Source organism: Macrotis lagotis, chromosome 2 (assembly GCF_037893015.1).
Source record: "Macrotis lagotis isolate mMagLag1 chromosome 2, bilby.v1.9.chrom.fasta, whole genome shotgun sequence".
Classification (NCBI taxonomy): Eukaryota; Metazoa; Chordata; class Mammalia; order Peramelemorphia; family Peramelidae; genus Macrotis; species Macrotis lagotis.
In genome coordinates, this window is record NC_133659.1 from 226,679,094 (window position 1) to 226,700,959 (window position 21,866).

The window sequence follows — 21,866 nt, forward strand, 5'->3', positions numbered from 1 at the left end:
CTGATCATACCCTCTGAGCCAGCAATTCCAATACTAGGCCTATATCCAGAAGAAATCATAAAAATGGGACAAGCACTACAAGTTTCAAAATATTCATAGCACTTTTTGTAGTGGTAAAGAATTAGAAATTGAGAGGATATCCATCAATTGGGGATTGGCTGAACAAGTTATGGTACATGAATGTTATGAATACTATTTTTCTATAGAAACCATAAATAGTTGGACTCTAGAGAAGCATGGAATGAATTATAGGATCTGATGCTGAGTGAAGGGAGCAGAGCCAAGAGAATATTGTACACATTAACAACAATACTGTGAGTTGATCAACCTAGATGAATGCAGCTTCTCTCAGCAGTTCAGAGAGACTGGCTAGGAAAATGCTATCCACATTCAGAAGAAGAAAAACAAAACAAAACAAAACAAAACTTCAGAATCTGATTGAACACTACACTCACTTTTATTTTTAGGTTTTTTTGCAAGGCAAATAGGGTTAAGTGGCTTGCCCAAAGCCACACAGCTAGGTAATTATTAAGTGTCTGAGATTGGATTTGAACCCAGGTACTCCTGACTCCAAGGCTGGTGCTTTATCCACTGCACCACCTAGCTGCCCTACTACACTCACTTTTTAAAAAAAATTTCTCTTATGTATTTCTCTCCTATACCATGGTTTTCTTTCTTTTCTCCTAATCCTGATTCCTCATACCAAAAATGATTAATCTGTAAACATGTTTAACACAAATGTGTATTACAATATTCACCTGACTATTTGCTGCTGGGGGTGGGGGGGAGTGAGGGTGGAAGGAAATTATGTAATTTAAGAATATGCATATGCATAGATGAATGTTGAAAAACTTTCATAACGTGTAATTGGAAAAAAATATAATAAATCAATTTTAAAAAATTATAGATTTCAAGTTTCTACTGATGAGCTGATCTTTAACAGACAGATAGCAAATATAATTAGCTCAAAACACAGACATTCACTGAGATGGAATTGCTGAGAATAAGAGTAATTAAATATTTCTCTGTAAACCCATGTTGCTGTTGTTCAGTTCTATTGGGGACCTCATTTGGAGTTTTCTTGGCAGACTACTAGAGTGGTTTACTCTTTCTGACTCCGGCTTATTTTACAGATGAAGAAACTGAGGCAAACAGGATTAAGTGACTTGCCAAGCTAATGAGTGTGTGAGGCTGAATTTGAACTGAGGAAAGGTGAGACTCCATCTACTGAGTCACCTAGCCGTGCCAGTTTGACCAGGTCCAGCAGGGAGGCAGGCACAGTGGTCCAGGCAACCAGCACTCCCAGAACGTCAGGGTCCATTCCCTGATGCTGTCCCCGGTCACCCCGCTTTTGCGCCAGTCCCTCTCCCCAGTTCAGCCCCCCGTAGCCAGGGATGACTCTTCCCAACTCCAAGTTGCATTCCCAACTCTCAACTCACCTGGTGGAGTAAGCGCTCTCTCCTAGGAGGACTCGGAGGCAAGGCACCTTGGCCACCCTAACGGGGAGCACAGAGGAGTGGAGGGCGGGCTCCTCCCTGTCCTCTCAGGGGCTGGGACCCCGATCCCCGGCTGGCTGTCTCCTCTGCTGAGAGGAGCTCACACTCAGTCTCCATTTGGGGAGGAAAGGGCCACGAAGAGTGGGTCGTCCCTGGACCAGTCAGCCAGTGACACTCCCGCCACCGCTCTGGAGGCTCCAGGTAAAGTGCCATCTCTCCGTTACTTCCATCAGTTGACCTGGGGAGGTGGGGGAAGAGGCACAAACTGAAGAGGACTGTCTCAATCCAGAGGCCCCTCCCTCAAATTCAACTACGAATAAGACGGTGGGCAGAGCTCAATACTTTGAGAATCGTCTTCCCGCTCCCGCGTCTTTCGGGCATTCCTCGGCCGGAGCACCCCCTTTCTCTCGCTTCTTGCTCTTTAATGTCCGGAGAACTACAATTCCCAGCAGCTTTCCCTTCTCCGCCAATGGAGTCTCCGAGCAGAGCCTTTCGGGAGTTGTAGTTTCTTCAGAAAAGGGGGCGAGGCCTGCGCGGGGCGGAAGTGCGGACTTGCCAGCCCCGTCCTGCTGCCCGCTCCGGCGCGGATCGTCCGAGCCTCCTCCGGTCGCCGCCGCCGGCCCGCCGTCCTCGGCCGCGCTCCCCGCCCAGGCTGGCACCGACAAGGGTGAGTGGCGCTGGCGCGGCCACCCCGCCAGGCTGCCGGCCGGCTCCGACCGCGCCCCGGGCGCTCCCCGCCTCCCCCACCCCGCAGCCCGCTCCCCCAGGCTGGCACCTCCCAGTCGGGTCCCTCGCTGCCGCCCCCCGCGCTCCTCCTCTCCCCCTCGCCCGGCCTTGGCACTTTTCCCGCCCCCCGGACCCACTAACTTACTTGGCAGCAGCCGCGTGGCCCCCCTCACACTGGCCCCTTGTCCTGCCCTCCCCCCTAGTGCCAGCCTCGGAGCGCCCCCGCGCTGCCCTCTGGACCCTCCTCCCGTTTGACACATCAGAAGCCTCTCTCCCAGCCGCTGTAGGAAACGCATCATTTTTCGGCCATTCCCCCCAGCCCCGTGTGCCCTCCTGCCCCAGTCAGCTTAGCCGAGCGGCCCCCGGCCCAGCCGGCCCCAGAGCCCGAAGACCGCCCGGTGGGACCGGACAGGGGCGCCTTAGTGGCCGCAGGGGAACCGGACGGACCTGACTCGGACAAGCGGCGCAGACTACACACGCTGCCGCTCCCTCCTCTCCCTGGGGCTGCTGGGCACTGCCCAAAGGATCCGGACGGAGCTGGCTGCGGGCACTGAGGGCAGCCCCAGCTCCTCTGCAGAACAGTGTGTCCTAAGACCTTGCTCGGTGCGGACCCCCGAGAGCAAGCAGCGTCTCTCCCCTGTGAATGAGCCCTCTATTCATGCTTTGGACTCCTGCTGAAAGGCGCATTGAAGGGGCCGGCATCATTCCACTCTCCACGGCGTCCAGCCTTAGCAGTAACCTATCTGCAGAGTGCTGCCCAAATAGAGACCATTCAGGTGAAAGAATTCCAGAAAGCTACTACTGTGCTTGCGAGAACCTCACCCTTAGGAAAATAAATTCAGAACCATATTCTCTTTCCCCCTTCCTCCCCCCAGGGAATGTTTTAGATTAAAATTGCCCGTTTCAGTCTACTGTTATTTTTTTTAAAATATCCATGACCATTTACCACATTATTCTTAATTTAGGTGGCGGTCCATCTCAAGGGGGAAAAAAGTTTATGCGTTGATACCATTTGGCTGTTTCCTTCCCCAACTTTCTAGACCCAGACATAATTCAACCACATGTTTGTAAGTGCTTTGCAGTCAGATTCAAAAGCTTTCACTTCCCTTCAAAATTTAAATCTTTCCTTTCTTATAATATCCCTTCTTACCATACTTACAAAACCGTTATGTTGATACAAGATGTTAATAATGGGAAATGACAGTGAAGGGTAACAGAAACCTATAGGAAAATACCACTCACTCTGAGGGATATTTCCAATGTTCATTATTATCGGACTTATTGTCTAATTCTGGTGAAGGAAGTTATCTCCTCTGATTCAGTTTCTTCTTCTGCAAATTAAAGTACCTGATAGGGTGGTTGTGAGGATAGAATGGGATATTTGTGAAGCACTTTACAAACCCTAAACCACCATATAAATACTAGTTATAATTATTAAAATTCTTACTTGCCTGCAACTTGTATTTTTATTTTAGGTTTTCCTTTCATTTGAACCTCAAAGTACTTGGCTGTTATTAACTTGGTCAGAACTCACAGGTGAACTGTGTGAGTGTGTATAAAAGTTAATATTCTCTTTTCTTTCAAAAGCCAAAATAACTAAGGCCTAAGGAAATTAAGACTGGCCTGTTACACTGAGATAAATTAGTGATATAGGAGCACTGGCCCTGGAGTCAGGTGCACCTAAATTTAAATCTGGTCTCAGACTCTTGATACTTCTACCTATATAACCTTGGGCAAGTCACTTTAACCCCATTGCCTTGCCAAAAAAAAAAAATTAAATGATAAATCAGTGATATGGGCAGGAATATGAGGTTATCCTTTTAGGTTTCTATGTTGTTGTCAGGAGTCCTCACCTGGGAGTCTAGAAAGCTGGGGGGGGGGGGGGTGTAATTGGTTTGTTTGTTTTTTTTAAGAGAACTAGGACCAATGACTTAAGCTCCTCAAGTCCTTGTTTCCCCATATTTAAAATGAGAGAATTGGATTACATGGGGTTTTTTTTTCAGATTTTTCATAGTTCTTAAGTTCTATGTGATTCCATTTCTGTTGACTCATTGGACAGTTGAGAATCTGCTGGAGAGCTCTAATGGTTATATTTAAGTGAATAGATAACTGCCCACTTTCTAAGGATAACTTCAACTGTCAAAAGGCATTTTTCTTTGGTTAAATTAGTTTATGGACCTTCAAATACTTTTTAGTTTGGTAGGAAAAATATTGAATGATTACTAAAGAATTCTATTTATTAGAAGAAATCGCAGCCTTATCTTTTTTTTACAGTGTTTATTTTAATGTTAAATGTATACCCATAGAAGGAGCCACAATGGCAGAATAGTAAGAAGTGGTGCCACATGTTTCCCTCCAAAAAAACTTCCAAACAGATGTAGAAAATACACCAGACTAAGTCCTGATGGGAAAATCCAAAAAAGACCACAGTGATTCATTTGTCCAGCCCATCTTGGCTTGGAAATTCAGATAGGGAGGTCTGAGTACACTAGGGACTTGATTTGGTCAGGAGCACTTTACCTCTGAGCATCGAAGGACCCTCATGCAAAGGCACCCTTAGGGCATTGAGATAGGAACAGGTAGCTTTGTCAGCCTCTACCTACTTCTAGGTCACAGAGAGCAAAAAGGGACTTGTGCTGAAGAATGTCATCCCAGGTAGGAAGGCCTTGGACCCTGTATGGAGAAAAGAGGATGTTCTGAACCAACAAAAAAACAGTGTGTGACTCAAATCCTAATGTCAGAGCAGGGTCTCACTTCTAGTATCTAGCACAGTTTGAAAATAAATAAGGCAGGAATCTAGACTAAAGAGGGTCTGCAGTTCTGAACCTCCAGAGCTCTTCAGCTGGCCAATGGGGATAGAATCCAGCAACAGTCTATCCTTATTCAGAACTAAATCTGAAGTGCAGAACTCAGTTCAGAACTCAGTTCAGAATGATAACAGCAATCAGACATTGACCTCGACCACACCATTTGGGCAGCACTGAAAGACTGGAATAACACAACAGTCAATACCATAAGAAAGCAAAAACAGAACCAACCTAAGCCTGTCCTCTAGAAGTTTGGCAGAGTCTGACTCTAATAACAAGTTCAAAGTCAGGAAGTAAGTTGGAAGAAGGTGAAACAAAAAAGAATCCCACCATAAGAAACCATTATGGTGACAAGGACACTCAAGATTCAAACACAAAAGAAGAAAATGCGTCCAAAACTTCTGCAAGAGAAAAACACAACTTGGGCACAAACTAACTAGAATTCCTAGGAGAGATGAAGCAAGAATTTTTTTTTAAAGTTTTTATACATGAAATCATAGTGCTTAAAGGAAAAGATTGAAAGAGAAATAAAAGCTACAGAAGAAAGAATTGGAAAAAGAATTAACAGCTTAGCTCAAAAGGTATAAATCCTTGCCCAAGCCACAAACACTTTAGAATGGACTAAATAGAAGCCAATGACTCCATGAAGCAACAAGAATAAAATAAAAAGATTGAAAAAATAGAGGAAAATATAAGATATCTCTAAGCAAAAAACAAGTCACTTAGAAATTGATAGAGAAGGGGAAATTAAGAATTATTAGACTATCTGAATGTCATGACCAATAAAATAGCCTAGACATCATATTTCAAGAAATGTTAAAAGAAAACTACCCAACTTTCTTAACACCAAAGGGCAAAGTAGAAATAGAAATCCAGGGAACATCGGCAATTGTTCCAGGTCAAAGAAAAAATATTGCAAGAAGTCAGAAATATAAAATTCAAGTATTGAGAAGCCACAGTCAAGATTACATACGATTTATCAACTACCATGACTTATAGTCTTCTTTATAAGAAGCAGAAAACTTGGAGCGTGATATTCCAGAAGACAAAGGATGCCCACTAAGTTATTACTTAGTGAAAGAGAATATAATGCTATAGGGTAAAAAAAAAATGGATCTTTAATAAAATAGAGGGCTTCAAAACACATCATGAGGATATACTGCTTACATTCGTATATGGGGAGCTGATACTTGAGTCCTCTTCTGAGCCCTTTCATCAGGGATCATTTAGAGAGTCTAATCAGATGAGGGCTGGGAATGATTCTGTAATGTCTTAATGGTTTTAAGAAAAGATTGGAAAGAGAGGGGGAAAATAATATACTGGGGTAGGGGGAGGGAGAGGTTAGGAAAATTTATCTCATAAAAATGCACAAGTAGACATCTATACGAAGAAGGAAAGGAAATTTGTTGACAAGCTTTCTACAGTAGAGCATAACTAATCCCACTCTGGGAATTGTTTCAGGTGGGGAGATTGACTGGGGTGGTACACCTGTCAAACAATAATGCAGGTGACCTAAGGTGATCCCAAGGGGACAGAGACCTCCCGTGGAGCAGAAAGGCAAAAACTTGCTTGATCTTGATTTTCAGTAAAAATATAGACTGTACAAGCAGGGTCTCCATTTCTTCTGATCTTTGAGATTTTAAGCAGGTGATGTCAGAAAAGTTACCATCGGGATAACTGGCTTGTGGCAGCCAAGCATTCTAAGAGATAACACTTTTTGATCTTTCGATGTTGGCTTTTCCTATCATTGTGATATAGAATTTACCAAACCTTGGATTGTTCACCCACTAATACTGAACTTGTTTAATTGTCAGTACTCCATGATCTTTGCTGGGGCTGTCCAACCTTACTTTTAAAAGTTTTTATTGAAACAATAGACAATATATTTTGATTTTCCATTTTAGTGAGAGCTCAGCCCTGGTCTATTCTACTCAGCTCTGCAGCCATATTCCCCCACCCCCACCCCAACACCCAAAGATATTGGTTTCCTGGGAAACTGCCTCTTGTGTCACAGGAATAATGCCTCCTCATTGCTATTCTGCATCATTTATTAACTTTTCCCTACTGCTGAAAGCTTGTTGCCAAATATTACCTTACTGATGATTAAACCATCTTGAGACAGGTTAGCCTTACCTTACTGTTGAAAGATTATTGCCATAAAATTACTGTACTGACAATTATCAAGAGACAGGTTAGCTTTACTGTGTACTGTAGCCATAAAAATACTGATGCTCTGTCCAACATTAATATATGTCATGGTACCTTGATCATATAGGAAAGACTTATATCTAAAGACCTCCCTCCATGTCCACATCAACACCAGAAGTCCTGTTTCCTTTACTATTAGGCCACTTGGTTCTGGAACAGGCAGTGAAAAGGATGTCTTTAAACAGCATTCTTCTCTCTTTAATCAAATAATTTGCATGTCATGTCATCATTTAAAGTCATGGTCTTCTTTGAAGGACAGCAATCACCAAATCACACAAAATTGAGTAAAGAGATACATTTCAATAACTAGGGAAATAAGATTGTAAGAGGAGAAGCAGGGAAGAATTAGAGGAAGAGTAGATTAGGGGAGGGATTAGTTCTAAGTAAAACAAACTCTAAGAAGGAACAAAAATATTTATAGAGCTTTAAGGTGGAAAAGAATGAGAATTTTAGGGTGTGGCCATAAATTGACTTTGTAATGAGTTTTATTTTTCTTGTGATCTCCATTGGAAGGTTGGGAATTGGGGTGGGAGGGTAAGAAAGCAGATCTTGGATGATTAAAACAAAATACATTTTTAAAATGTGTAACTGTTAAAAATCCTACAATTTAAATAGATCTAATGTCTCCTGATCTGCATTTCATTCTTCTGGGTGGTTTTTAGATTGTTATTTTAATGAGTGTGGATTCCTACAACATCAGAAGATGGTATCAGAAAGGTAGTGCTTAAAGTCTAAGACAGACGATATTGCAATGGCAGAAATACTGCACCTAAGTGGTGCAGTGGATAGAGCACTGGTCTTGGATTCAGGAGGATGGGAGTTCAAATATGACCTCAGACACTTGCCACTTATTAGCTGTTTGACCTTGGGCAAGTTACTTAACCCTGATTCATATCTGACCCATGACTGAACCCAGATGGCTCTGGAGGAGAAAGTGAGGCTGTTGACTTAGCCTAGTCACCTCCTCACTCAAATCCAAGTCATATGCTTCTCATGGCATCATCTCCCTGATGTCATGGTCTTTTTTGAAGATGAAGGACAAACATTATTATTACAGAAAATATAATAATGGCATGCATTTACATAGCATTTTAAGGTTTGCAGTGACTAAACCACAATTATGTAAATGAATGTACAAGAATTGGGGTTAATTATTTTAGAGAGTAGTTAATTGAAGAATGAGTTGATTTGGACATATTTAGAAATGAGAGTAGGTAGGCTTGGGAGATAGGAAAGGAAAAAATAAAAGACTAGAAGAAATCCACCCTAATGATAATGCATAGTAGATAATGTGAGCCTGGATTTGAGAATGATGAGTAGGCAAGAGTATCTTGTTTAGTTGGGTTGATGCTATGGTGACATTGTCCACTAGGATGGAGAAACCAAAGACGAACTGGTTAAATGTAAACATGACTTTGGATTAATTAATGTTTGTCCTTCATTTTCAAAGAAGACCATGACATCAGGGAAGCATGTGAATTAGAATTGAGTGAGGGGGTGCTGTGCTAAGTCACCAGCCTTACTTTCTCATCCAGAACTATCTGGGTCCAGTGGCCAGATAAGGATCAGGATAACTGGAGATGGCCCTGGATGTGGGGCAATCAGAGTTAAGTGACTTTGTCACATGGCTAGTAAGTGGCAAATGTCTGAGGCTGTATTTGAACTCCTATCCTACTGAATCCAAGGTCAGTTCTCTATCCACTGTGCCACCTAGCTGCCCTGACCATGGAGATAGATCTTTTTTAAATTGTAATTTTATGATTACTGTGCTTTCCTAATAAGGAAGGAAGCAAAATAAATTAGGCTCATAACTTGTTCTGATTTCCACTGTGGACATGATGATTTTGTTTCCAGTGGGAGGTTTTTATTTCCCAATTTTCAGTCTTAATTTAATTAGGCAAAATATGGTAGTGTTCTTTTGTGGAGCCACTTGTAACTTATAAGATTACCCGTTTGCTAAAATTCTTCTAAGAATGAGGAGGAGTATAATACACACTTAGACATCCACTTTGACCAGACCACAGGCCTGTTATTTATTATTTATGAAACATATAAATGTTAATTGTGAAGCTGTCAAGCACAGTCCCAGACTTGAAAAGTTGAACTCTATGTCACTAGATTGGCAGGTTATACAGATGATAATTTATATGAACCATTATAAAATCAAAATATTGGAAAGAGATGGAAATTCTCCCTGTTTTTCTAAGCAGTCAGCCTGCTTCTCCCCCCAAAAGGGCCTAGAAAATGAATTATAACACCCCTTCTGTGATAACTTCCTCAACTTGTATTTGTAGGTTCAGTATCGAGAGGATATATGTTACTTTCTCATTCCAGGGGTACTGGAAGTATAGCTCCTCAGTCCCTACCACTGTGCTGCCCATTAACAGTAAATCAATAGACAGCTCTTAGCAAAGACATTGACCAAATGGCATAGTCCAAATAGTAATTACAGAACATTCTGCTTTCCCCCATCCCCATAAAACAAAACAAAGCAAAACAAAACTGGACTACATTCTCCTTTAAATCAAATAGCTTCTATGGAAAGAGTGGGGATAAAGTACAGTAATAGAAATGCATAGGAGCAGCTAGATGTCTTGTGGGTAGAACTCTGGGTCTGGGGTCAGAAAGGCCTGAGTTCAAATCCAGTTCAGACATTTACTCACTGTGTAACCCAGGAAAAGTCACTTTAACTCTGTTTGCCTTATTCCACTGAAGAAGGAAATGGCAAACTACTCCAATATCTTTGCCAGGAAAACTCCACAGGGTCATGAAGAATCAGATGTGATGGACTGACAAGAGCAATAATCACGTGGTTTAGGGAACTGATACTACCAGGCCTCAAAATCCTTTTTCTTCTATGAAGCCTTCACAGAACAGCCCCTCTCCTTCCCTCCCCCTCCCCCTCCCCCCCCCCACCCCTGGCCTTGAGTCTCTGCTAGATGGGTAGCCCTCCAAAACAGTTTCCTTTTTACATCTTGACTTTCAGTTGCCAGGAGTAGTACTCTCTAGCCCTTAATTTGTTCTTTTCTATTGCCAAAGGTCTTAGTTCTTAAAAGTGACTTCTCTCTATAGCAGTGTCTGAAGTATCCTCTGCTCCCTAAACTGTACCTCTGGTACTGGCTCTCCAACTGTTGGATGGGACCTCTCCCTCTGAGGGAATACCTCCCCTGCTAGACTCTGTGACTGATGGGAGTGGAATGAAAGAAATCCATTCTTCCTTATGAAAGACTTCTTTACAATTTTCCTGACCTATACTTGATCTATCTACCTTTTAATACCAGAAGAACCAAGTACATCAATAAAAACTTACACAATCCTTCCTTCAGTTGCTGTTGCATCATGTCTACCTCTTCCTTACCTTATTGGGGAGGGGGGCATTTCTTGGTCAAGATTCTGGAGTGGTTTGCTATTTCTTTCTCCAGATCATTTTACAGATAAGCAACTGAGGCAAACAGGGTTAACTGACTTCCCTGGAGTCAACATTTAAATTCTTGAAGATGAATCTTCTTGGCTCAGCACTATCCACATTGCCACCCAGTTGTCTGTGGTCCTTCTAGGTATTCTTAAATTCCAGTCTTTCTTTGAAGATCACCAGAGGAGATCCAGCATCAGCCAATGGAAATTGCCCTTTCTGATTCACCCAGAGAAAATTGTTCACATTTCTATAAAGTGATCAATGATTGTTGGCACCTTGCTATTATATTAATTGCCTTGTCATCAGTAATTAAATTAACTGAACTAGAACAAAACAAAATCATCCTTTATATTGCTTATCCAAGGATCCTATTCATTTGCCTAGCATGTGACATATTGTAAGGTAAAATTCATTTCATTCTCAGCTTTTACTCACCAGTCATTCTTATTTTCTAAATCTTACCCTCCCAAATAATCTCCAGTACCATTCTGAATTTGGATTTCTAAATGCAATACCTTTGCTATGGCAAATCCAAAGCAGAACATCTCTTTGACGATGATTGGTCAAGAGGGCTTTTGCAAAGTTGTTTGGTTTGAGGCACTTGGCATTTGTCATCACCCTTCCTAAGGACTTTCAGAAAGTCAACAGAATTTTCTTTGGCTGCCCAATAGGGAAGTATTTCTTTGGCAAAAAACTGAATAAAAAGCTTAGACTAGCCTGCTCTAGGCTCTTTAAGTGTTTCAACACACGTCAGCATGTGTAGTGGGGCCATGAAAGAAAGAAGTCATCTGTCCTTTAAGACTGAAGCAGTTCTTCTAGGAATGGAAGGAATGTGCCAATATTTTAGAGGAAGCAGGAAGTTGGAGCTGTTATCACTTGTTATCTTAATGATGTATGTCTTTCACTGGCACTGCCTAGATCCTGGAAGGGAGGAGCTTTTCTTGGTTAGCTTCTGCAGAGCTAATGTTCTGCCACCTGTCACACCACACTATAGAACTCTTGCTGTGGGGAGAGACAGAAAGATAGTCAAGTAGTCTAGAAACTTTAATTTGCTGGGCTTTTAGAATTGGATGATAATCTTCTGGATCCATGAAGGTAAGTGGTTTCCAAGTATACATTTTGTTCCATAGCCTTTGTAGAAGTGGCTTCATTCTCAGGCAAAGAAGAGATGGATTGTGGCATCTTTTTTGTAGTTATCAGCACTGTGCATTAGAGAAAATAAAAAACTGTTCCCTGGCTTGCTCTGTGTCTCCCAGGAACCTGTTGTGATTATCTTAAAATTGGACCAGTACATTTATTCAAAATAACTGTTTTTACAAACTGACCATAATCATATGTTTTTTTAGGCCTGTTTTTACAGAGAAATACTAGTTTAACTGAAACCAACCCATATATGAGTGGAAAAAAAGAGAGCTTATTACACAGTTCCCTGATGAAGTGGTAGAGAGAGAATTAGACTGCAGAACAACTTAGAGAGTTTGCATTGCTTGTAGTTATTATTGCCATGTTTGTTATTATTTGGTATTTAGACTTTGCACAATTTATAGAGGACATCAGTGGAACTTTAGTCCCCTGGGATTTCTTAGCTAGCAAAAGGCCTCATTTAGACCCACTTGGAGAGATGGACTTGACAGACCATGTTCCTCCATGGTTTTATTCTTTCACACCTTGATAATATCTTTTTCAATGTTGAGCTGTTGGATAATGAGAAAACAACCATCAGGATGAATAGTGATATGGGCAAACATTTCTTGTAGTTATCACACATAAATGAGTGATTTTGTTGGTTAAAGGAAGTGGGCAAGGTTGGACAATTCTAGATTAGTCCCTTTCTTTCTGTAACTACTTTGCCAGTCTCAGGCATAGGCTCCAGTGCTTTCTTTGTGGTTCATAAATGGGCATTAAAGTTCTTTTTTGAATAAAAATGCAAGCAATTCCACCCGATCCAGCCTTTTTAGCATCAAATACACATAAGTTGTATACTTGGTAACCTCACAGTTTGTACTTACAGATAACAAAATAGATGGAATATGACTGAAGCTTTTTGGAGTGGTTATAGATGAAAAAGAATTAGTTTCCAATATGATTTATTAGAGGAGTGTATTTTCTTAGGACACAAGGAAACAGCTAAAGGAAGAATGAAGGCTATTGGATTTTTCTATAAGGGAATTGTTTAGCTCCTGCATGGTATGGGAGGAATTTGTTTTAGGGCAAAATGATGTGTAAATGTTTCAATTCCCAGCACCATTGAAAAAAGTCAGCAATTAAATTCATAAAACTGAGACATTCAGTTCTCATATCTTATCTCTATGTAGTTTGTGTGCAATTGTTTCATTTTTTTTTTTAAGGGGCCCCCTACCCAACTGTTGGGAATTTATTAATGAATAGTCTGGGATCCCTTTGGATAGCAAGATGATTTTATGGTCCAAAGTTTGGCAACATTGAGTTCATCTTCTTGCTAGTTGTTGTAGCCATTCTCCTATTAGAACCTGCTCCCCAAGATCTGCATGAAATCATTGGTTGGCATATTTGACTCCATCACAGAGTTCTGTAAGCCTTTCACATTTTTGTGCCATGTTTAATGGAAGAATCTTAAATTTAGAGCTAGAAAGGACCTGATGGATCATATTGTCCAACCCCTTTGTTTTCCAGAAGAGGAAACTGAAAAGTTTAGTGTTTTGTTGGATAGAGTTCTGGACCTGGAGTTGGGGAGGCTTGACTTCAGATCCATCATCAAAACCCTAAGTCATTGTGACTTCAGCAATTTGTTTGACACCACTGCCTACAGAATATGAATGATAGTACCTACCTCCCAGGATTGTTGTGAGGATAAAATGCAATAATATTTGCAAACCTTACAGATCTATATAAATTCTAATTATTATTGGCCAGGAAGACACAGACTTGGGTATACCGACATGGACATGATAAAAATGATGATCCAGACTAAGAAGGAACCAATAGAAAAGTAAAAGAAAAAAAGGTTGAAGAGACTACTGTCACAAAACCCAGAGAATATCCAGGAAGAAAGAGTGTTAATAATGTCAGAGGTTCAAGAAGGAAAAGGATCTAAGAATTCGAGTAAAATTTGACAATTAAGAGATTATCTAGAACTTTAGAGGGAGCAGTTTCAGTTGAGTGATAAGATTGGGAAGAAGATGAAGTGAATAGAGGGAGGCACTGAGTGTAGATAGATTTCTCAAGGAATTTGACTGTAGAGGGAAGAAAAATGTAGAACAGTCACTAGCAGGAATGATAAAACCAAGTGAAGTGTTTTTGTGTTTGTTTATTTTTAATAGAGGAAAACTGGGCTTGCTTTGTAGGCTCTAGGGAAGGAATGGATGAATTGGGAGTGATGGAAAATTAAAGAAAGAGACAGGCGCTGATAATGGGGACAGTCGTTTTGGAGAAGATAGAAGGAAATAATATCAAGTAGATATGTAGAAGTGTTGATTATAGTGAGAAGGTCTTCATCATCAAAGATTGAAATAAAGGAGGAAATAATCAGGGATGAATTAAAGAATTGAGACAGAAGAGAAGGCTCACACCTCTCAGACTGGCCAATATGACCAGAAAGGACAATGATCATTGTTGGAAGGGTTGTAGGAAATCTAGGACACTAATACATTGTTGGTGGAGCTGTGAACTCATCCAACCTTTCTGGAGAGTAGTCTGGAACTATGCCCAAAGGGCAACAAAAATGTGCATACCCTTTGATCCAGCAATACTACTGGGCCTGTATACCCTGAAGAGATGATGAAAAGGGGTAAAAACATCACTTGTACAAAAATATTCATAGCAACCCTGTTTGTGGTGGTAAAGAACTAGAAATCAAATAAATGTCCTTCAGTTGGGGAATGGCTTAGCAAACATGGTGTATGTATGTCATGGAACACTATTGTTCTATTAGAAACCTGGAGGGATGGGAATTCAGGGAAGCCTGGAGGGATTTTCATGAACTGATGCTGAGCAAGAGCAGAACCAGAAAAACATTGTATACCCTAACAGCAACATGGGGGTGATGATCAACCTTGATGGACTTGCTCATTCCACCAGTGCAGCAATCAAGGACAATTTGTGGCTGTCTGCCATGGAGAATGTCATCTGTATCCAGAGAAAGAATTGTGGAGTTTGAACAAAGACCAAGAACTATTACCTTTAATTTAGGAAAAAAAAAAAAACCCTGATATCTTATTGTCTGATCTTGCTATCTCTTTTACTTTATATTTCTTCCTTAAGAATGTGATTTCTCTTTCATCACATTCAATTTAGATCAACGTATACCATGGAAACAATGTAAAGACTGGCAAATTGCCTTCTGTGGGGGGTGGGGGGAGGGAAGTAAGATTAGGGGAAAAATTGTAAAACTCAAAATAAATAAAATCTTTAAAAAAAAAAGAAGAGAAGAGGAACTCTTTCCCACTGGCCTCTATTTTCTTCTTAAAGCATGAGATGAGGTTCTTAACTCAGAGACTAAAAGGACAGGGGTAGTGTAAAACACAAGAAGAGACTGGTGAGAGGTGAAAATGTTGAAGATAATTCTTAACTATTGCTGTACTTCTTTTTCTAACTTTAATTGCTTTTATTCTGAATTTAGCAAATACAAAAGAGCATTTTTATAAAGTAGAATTCATAAAAAGTTTTGCACATGAAAATATGAATCTCTTTTCCATTCTGCTTGCTTTTTAAAAAGTATGTACTAAATTCAAAATGATTCTGCTTATCTTTGCTTCCTTCTGAACTGCCTTCTGTTCTCCTTTATGTAGTTTTGAAAACATTTTTCCATTTATTTATTTATTTATCTATCTATCTATCTAGTTAGTTAGTTTTTGCAAGGCAGTGGGGTTAAGTGGCTTGCCCAAGGCCACACAGCTAGGTAATTATTATGTATCTGAGGCTGGATTTGAACCCAGGTACTCCTGACTCCAGGGCCGGTGCTCTATCCACTGTGCCACCTAGCCGCCCCTTTTTCTTTTTTTTTAAGCATTACCATCAATACTGCATTCTCCATCCTATCCCTCTTATTAAAAATAGGAGGAGGAAAAAACCCCTTGGAACAAATATGTATAATAAAGCAAAAATAATCCACAGGGACATATCCAAAAATATACCTTATACATCTGAGTCCATTAGCTCGCCATTATGAGGTGGATAACAGAACTTCCTGAGATATGGTTGGTCATTACTTTAGTCAAGATTTTTAAGTCTTTCATAGTCAAAGTTTTTTTAAGTCTTTCAGTGTTGTTTTTTTGTTGCTGCCATTGTATAAATTGTTCTACTGTTCTTTCACTATTTATTACTATATTTTCACTATATATCACTTTGAAACATCTCTTTTGTCATGTCTTTTGGGACAATAATATTTCATCATATAACGTAATTTGTTTAGCCATTATACAATCAATTAACACCTTCCAGATCTTTTTCTTCTACTATTTTTTTTTTAGGAAAACAGTTTCCTTTTCTCTTCATTCTCCTTCTTTAGGACCAAGAAAGTTATTTTTATTGTGACTATTTCCTCTCCAGGATTATCTACCTGTCACTCCCCAACTGTTTTCCTGAATGTACTTATTTTTACACCTAACTTTGTGGGTGTATGTTGAGGGCCAACCCCTAAGAGTGATTTACACATGTCTTTGGTGACCTTTGTCACCAGAGATATGCATATATTCTTGCTCATTAAATAGATTTGTTGGCTCACCAGTAAACCCTGACCTAAAACATTTGTGGCCCTAGTGGTGTGTCGGAAGCTTTCTGATAAGGAAGTCTACTGACTTCGAAGGATAAATATGATAAATTTATTCAGGGAAGCTATGCAGCTGGGTTTCATCTGACTTATCATGTCTGAGATGAGTTTTGTTATAAAAGTCTTGAGTATTCAAGAATAAAGTGTTGGTGCTTTCTTGACATCTAAGTGTCTGTGGAAAATTTCCTTCAATCTGGCTCTCAGTCAAATGGCCAGATGAGCACCTGAGTTATCGTGGGCGATAGGTGTACATGAATGTGTTTTCAACTCTCCCTTGTCTGATTCAGATAAGAATGAGATTCCCATTTGCCCATTTCCCTGACCCCCTTATCATGAACCCTCCAGTTAGGAGAAATAGCAAAACTCATTCCTTCATTGTTTCTACATTTTTATGTTTCTCCTTTTAAACCTCCATTCTCTTTCCTCTTTTCAAACATACAGTCCACTCCCAGATCCTCTATTTTCTCAATTAATTTCCTTAACACTCTTTGAAGACTTTAATGTCTGAAGGGGCCCTCATATGTCCTCACATTATTAGAATGCTAGCCCTTCATCATAATACAACTCCTTCTAAAGACTCAAATAAATATGTCTTTGTAAATTTCTCTTGAGTGGTTTTTTTTTTGCATTTCAAAGTTCCTATTCAGTTCTGATCTTTTCATCAGAAATGCTTGAAAGCCTCTCTATTCATTAAAGGTCCACTTTTTTTTCCGCCTTGTAGAGAAGACACTTATCCTGCACAGCAAGTTATTTTTGATTGTAAACCTCTATCTGTTGCCTTTTGGAACAGTGTATTCCAAGATTTTCTCCTCAAGTCTTGTGTTACTATAGTACTTTTGGTATTTAAACTCATTCTGGCTGCTTCAGTATTTTTTGTAGAAAATGCGTTTTTTCCTTTGAGTCTGCTTGCAGTTTTAACAGACTTAGTCTCTTTCTATCTTATATTTTGGAATATCTTGGGATCTACAATAATTCTTTATAATTTTCAGTATTATTTTTGCTTTATTCGTCTCTTCAACCTGAGTTCTTGCATTGAGTCCTTATGCTAAGTCAGACTCTGGCTCCTGTTTGGGTGTGTTGGTTGATCTTGTTTGGTCTGGGTAATTTGAATTGCTTTACTTAACTTAATCTCTTTGGATTAACACTTTACCCCCACCCCTCAAATATTTGAGATTCAGAGGACTGAATCTTCATAGTCCTCTATGGCATCTCAGGATAGATTGCTATGAACCTTGGAACTCAAGGACCTGGTGTCTGAACACTGTTGCTCTTGGTTGCTTCCAAGGTCCCTACCATTATTACCCTAGGACTTTCTAGAGAGTGAGCCTTCCATTCTTGCTGCTTCTAGATACAGAACCTTACAACCTACAGTTAGCTGTATTTGGCCAGTCTTCAGTCCACCGTGAGGCTACCTTAGGTGCCGACTGATGGACTTGTTTCTTTGGGCTGATTTTTTATGATGTTCTGGAATGACTTGATTATTATTCCTTCTTGTACTGGGACCTGAATTTCTTATAACTCAGTGTTTGGGTGTTGATTTTGTTCTCAGAAGGAGCCCTTAAAGATCCTGTCTGTGCCAAAAAGTGAAGCCTATGCATACAGAATTTCTGTTGCTCTAGATCATCTGGATTTAGTCATCCCTGGATTTTAATAATGATGATGATATCTAAATAACACTTTTAAAATTACAATGCAGCTGAGTTAAATCTGATTTTATTCTTAGTCACTTGTTAAATTTGGGCAAATTACTTAAACTTTTACTTGTTACAGTTTCTGCAACCATGAAACAAGGATCATTTTAGCACCTGTCTTACAGGGTTTTTGTGTTGATTAAATGAAATAATATAAGTGCTTAAGACTGCCCAACATGTTATAGGTACTATATAAATTCTTGCAATTATATAAAAATACAAAGAAGTATCTTCACAACATTATGCATTATTGTAGAAGAACAATATAATAGATGACATAAAAATCTTAAATGATGCTTTTTGACCATATATAGGTATGGCTATTAATTAAATAAAAGCATAATGAAGACTTGAGCCAGAAGGATCTATAAGATTGTTCATCTTTCTTGTGCCCCCTTACTCACTTCTTTTACTGTTGCTCACAGTCTATTGATGATGCAAAAGTACCATCCTAAGAATAACTCTTTAAGTCATCTGAACTTTTGTCTGAGACAGGGAAAGAAAATTATTTTGCTTTAAAATGACCATCTTTTCTTATCAGATAAAAGCAAATAGGAAACATGCTGGCATCTTCACAGATTTAATTAAGGAGAGTTAGACAAGTATTAAAAAGTATTAAAAACAAGACTTCAGTTGGAAAAATTTTAATGAAAAAAATTTAATTGGTGGGGTGGCTAGGTGGTACAGTAGATAGAATACCAGCTCCGGAGTCAGGAGTACCTGAGTTCAAATCCAGCCTCAGACACTTAATAATTACCTAGCTGTGTGGCCTTGGGAAAGCCACTTAACCCCATTTGCCTTGCAAAAACCTTAAAAAAAATCTAATTTGAAATAATTGACAGTTCATTGTATTTTCAAGGTTACTAACATCTCTCTTCTCTTTTTGGATATATATATATATATATATATATATATATATATATATATATATAGGTTCCTGCTGACTTTCAGTCTGATGCCCATCCAACCCTATGACCACTTGGAATGGAATGATTCTATGCACTCCCTTCGGATAACTGTGGGTGGACTTCCTGTCCTTGCGTCCATGACCAAAGCTGCTGACCCCCGCTTTCGACTCCGCTGGAAGGCAATTGTAGTATCTTCCTTGTGCTTTGGTATTGTGCTATTGCTACTGTGCTTCCACCGTTCTTCCACAGGGAGACCAATCCAACCCAACGTCCACAACCGGAGGCTTAGTCAGTTTTCTGGTGACCGGTACAATGATACCTATCCTCTCTCACAACCCCAGAAGACTCCCAATGGAGTTCGATACCGCATTGCAGTTATTGCTGACTTGGACACTGAATCCAGGGCCAAAAAGGAAAATACCTGGTTCAGTTACCTGAAAAAGGGCTACTTGACCTTGTCAGAAAGTGGAGACAAAGTGACTGTAGAGTGGGATAAAGAGGATGGCATCCTGGAGTCTCACCTGGCTGAAAAAGGAAGGGGCATGGAACTCTCAGAGCTTATTGTTTTCAATGGGAAGCTCTACTCAGTGGATGATCGAACTGGGGTGGTCTACCAGATTGAAGGCACTAAGACAGTGCCTTGGGTGATTCTGTCAGATGGAGATGGTACAGTAGGAAAAGGTAAATTAGAACAGGTTTTATTTTCTGAGGTTAAATGATAATGGTAGATGAAGAGTTTTGCCCTTCTACGGTAAAAAACCAAGTCAGGACATGATTAAGAACCTATCTTTCCTCCTGCAATCCAAAGTAATGAAGCTAGAATAGTGTTCTGCTCAGGAATGAAGTTCTCCAAGGATCAGGGCTAAATTCAAAGTCATTTAAATCATTTCTTTTCTGAATTAATGGGTCTTTATTTCCCCCTTCCAGTTATATTTCTTTTTTTTTTCTTATGACTCACCATTTCCTTTATTTGTACAAAATAGTGAATAATCATCCCCTCTCTGGGGGGAAAAACAGTGGTTTAGGATTTAAACAAGTCCTTAGGTCCTAATGCATCTATTTTGAAGGTTTGGGACTGGCCGTTTTACCTCCAGCATTTTTGGATTTGGACTCAGCAGGCTTAGCAGCCTTAGCATCAGACTTGGTGACCTTGGTGACAGACTTGGTGGCCTTGGGATCAGACTTACTGGCCTTGTCGGTGGGCTTGGCAGCCTTGGGGTCAGTGGGCTTGGCAGCCTTGGCGTCAGTGGTTCTGGCAACCTTAGAGTCAGGCTTAGTGATCCTGGGGCCTGGACGTTTGATGCCGATCCTAGGGCCTGGACGCTTGGTGGCCATCTTGTGACCAGCACGCCAGACACTGGCCTTGGGGATCTTGGACCTGAGGAGCTTGGCCTTGGTGCTCAGGGCCTTGATAGCCTCTGCTTGGGCCTGGATGGCTTTGGCGTTGTTGGCCTGCATCTTCTTCGACCCTTTCTTGTTGTGTTTCTTGGCAAAGCGCATGTTTCTCAGAAACTTGGGATCAAATCAACCCCTTTCAGAGACTCATATCTCTGTGACCTAGGTTTCTTGATGCCATTTCTGTGCCACTTTTGTGATTGATTATGGGTGGTATGATTCTTAGACTTGGCCATCTTTACACCGCAGTCGACGCTAGCAGGCACTCCAACCACCGGACCAGTTATATTTCTTAAAAAATCATGTCCTTGATATTATCACAAAACAATTTTTTAAAAATGTTCATCCTTTTTTTTTTTTAGGTTTTTTGCAAGGCAATGGGGTTAAGTGGCTTCCCCATGGTCACACAGCTAGGCAATTATTAAGTGTCTGAGGCCCGATTTGAGCTCAGGTCCTCCTGACTCCAGGGCTGGTATTCTATCCACTGTGCCACCTAGCTGCCCCAAATAATTTTCTTTTTTTTATATAAAGATTTTATTTATTTTGAGTTTTACAATTTTCCCCCTAACCTTACTTCCCGACCCCCCCCCCCCCACAGAAGGCAATTTGCCAGTCTTTACATTGTTTCTATGGTATACATTGATCCATAATGAATGTGATGAGAGAGAAATCATATCCTTAAGGAAGAAACAAACATAAAGTAAGAGATAGCAAGATCAGACAATGAGATATCAGGGTTTTTTTTTCCTAAATTAAAGGTAATTGTCCTTGACCTTTGTTCAAACTCCACTGTTCTTTCTCTGGATGCAGATGGTATTCTCCATCGCAGATAGCCCCAAATTGTCCCTGATTGTTGCACTGATAGAATGAGCCAGTCCATCAAGGTTGATCATCACCCCCATGTTGCTGTTAGGATGTACAATGTTTTTCTGGTTCTGCTCATCTCGCTCAGCATCAATTCATGAAAATCCTTCCAGGCTTCCCTGAATTCCTATCCCTCCTGGTTTTTAATAGAACAATAGTGTTCCATGACATACACATACCACACTTTGTTAAGCCATTCCCCAATTGAAGGACATTTACTTGATTTCCAATTCTTTACCAACACAAACAGGGCTGCTATGAAAATTTTTGTACAAGTGATGTTTTTACCCTTTTTCATCATCTCTTCAGGGTATAGACCCAGTAGTGGTATTGTTGCCCTTTGGGCATAGTTCCAGACTTCTCTCCAGAAAGGTTGGATGAGTTCACAGCTTCACCAACAATGTATTAGTGTCCCAGATTTCCTACAACCCTTCCAACAATGATCATTGTCCTTTCTGGTCACATTGGCCAGTCTGAGAGATGTGAGGTGGTACCTCAGAGGTGCATTAATTTGCATTTCTCTCTCTAATAAGTAATGGTTTAGAGCAACTTTTCATATGACTGGATCACTTTGATCTCATCCATAAATTGCCTTTGCATATCCTTTGAC

The 21,866-nt window shown here is 40.3% G+C and overlaps 2 protein-coding genes and 1 pseudogene across 6 annotated transcripts in view; 1 reads left to right on the top strand and 2 right to left on the bottom strand.

Annotated features, from left to right (window-relative positions):
• C1QTNF1 (C1q and TNF related 1) overlaps nt 1-2,065 on the bottom strand; it is a 78,611-nt gene extending 76,546 nt beyond the window's left edge. The window contains exons 1-2 of one of the 3 annotated variants that reach the window (XM_074225019.1): nt 1,839-2,065; nt 1,440-1,734 (exon numbers count right to left, since the gene is read on the bottom strand). The gene's annotated coding sequence lies outside the window, so the exon portion shown is untranslated. Of the gene's footprint in view, nt 1-1,439 lie in introns of all 3 variants that reach the window. The other 2 variants (XM_074225020.1, XM_074225024.1) reach the window with 2 other exon arrangements.
• Nucleotides 2,056-21,866, top strand: part of CANT1 (calcium activated nucleotidase 1) — a 34,276-nt gene continuing 14,465 nt past the window's right edge. Inside the window, exons 1-2 of one of the 3 annotated variants that reach the window (XM_074225018.1) lie at nt 2,056-2,163; nt 19,023-19,678. In XM_074225018.1, the coding sequence (XP_074081119.1) occupies nt 19,045-19,678 (634 nt within the window). In that variant the 5' untranslated portion in view covers nt 2,056-2,163; nt 19,023-19,044. Of the gene's footprint in view, nt 2,164-2,587; nt 3,290-10,179; nt 11,748-19,022; nt 19,679-21,866 lie in introns of those variants that run through there. The other 2 variants (XM_074225016.1, XM_074225015.1) reach the window with 2 other exon arrangements.
• Nucleotides 19,920-20,729, bottom strand: LOC141514309 (large ribosomal subunit protein eL29-like; annotated as a pseudogene).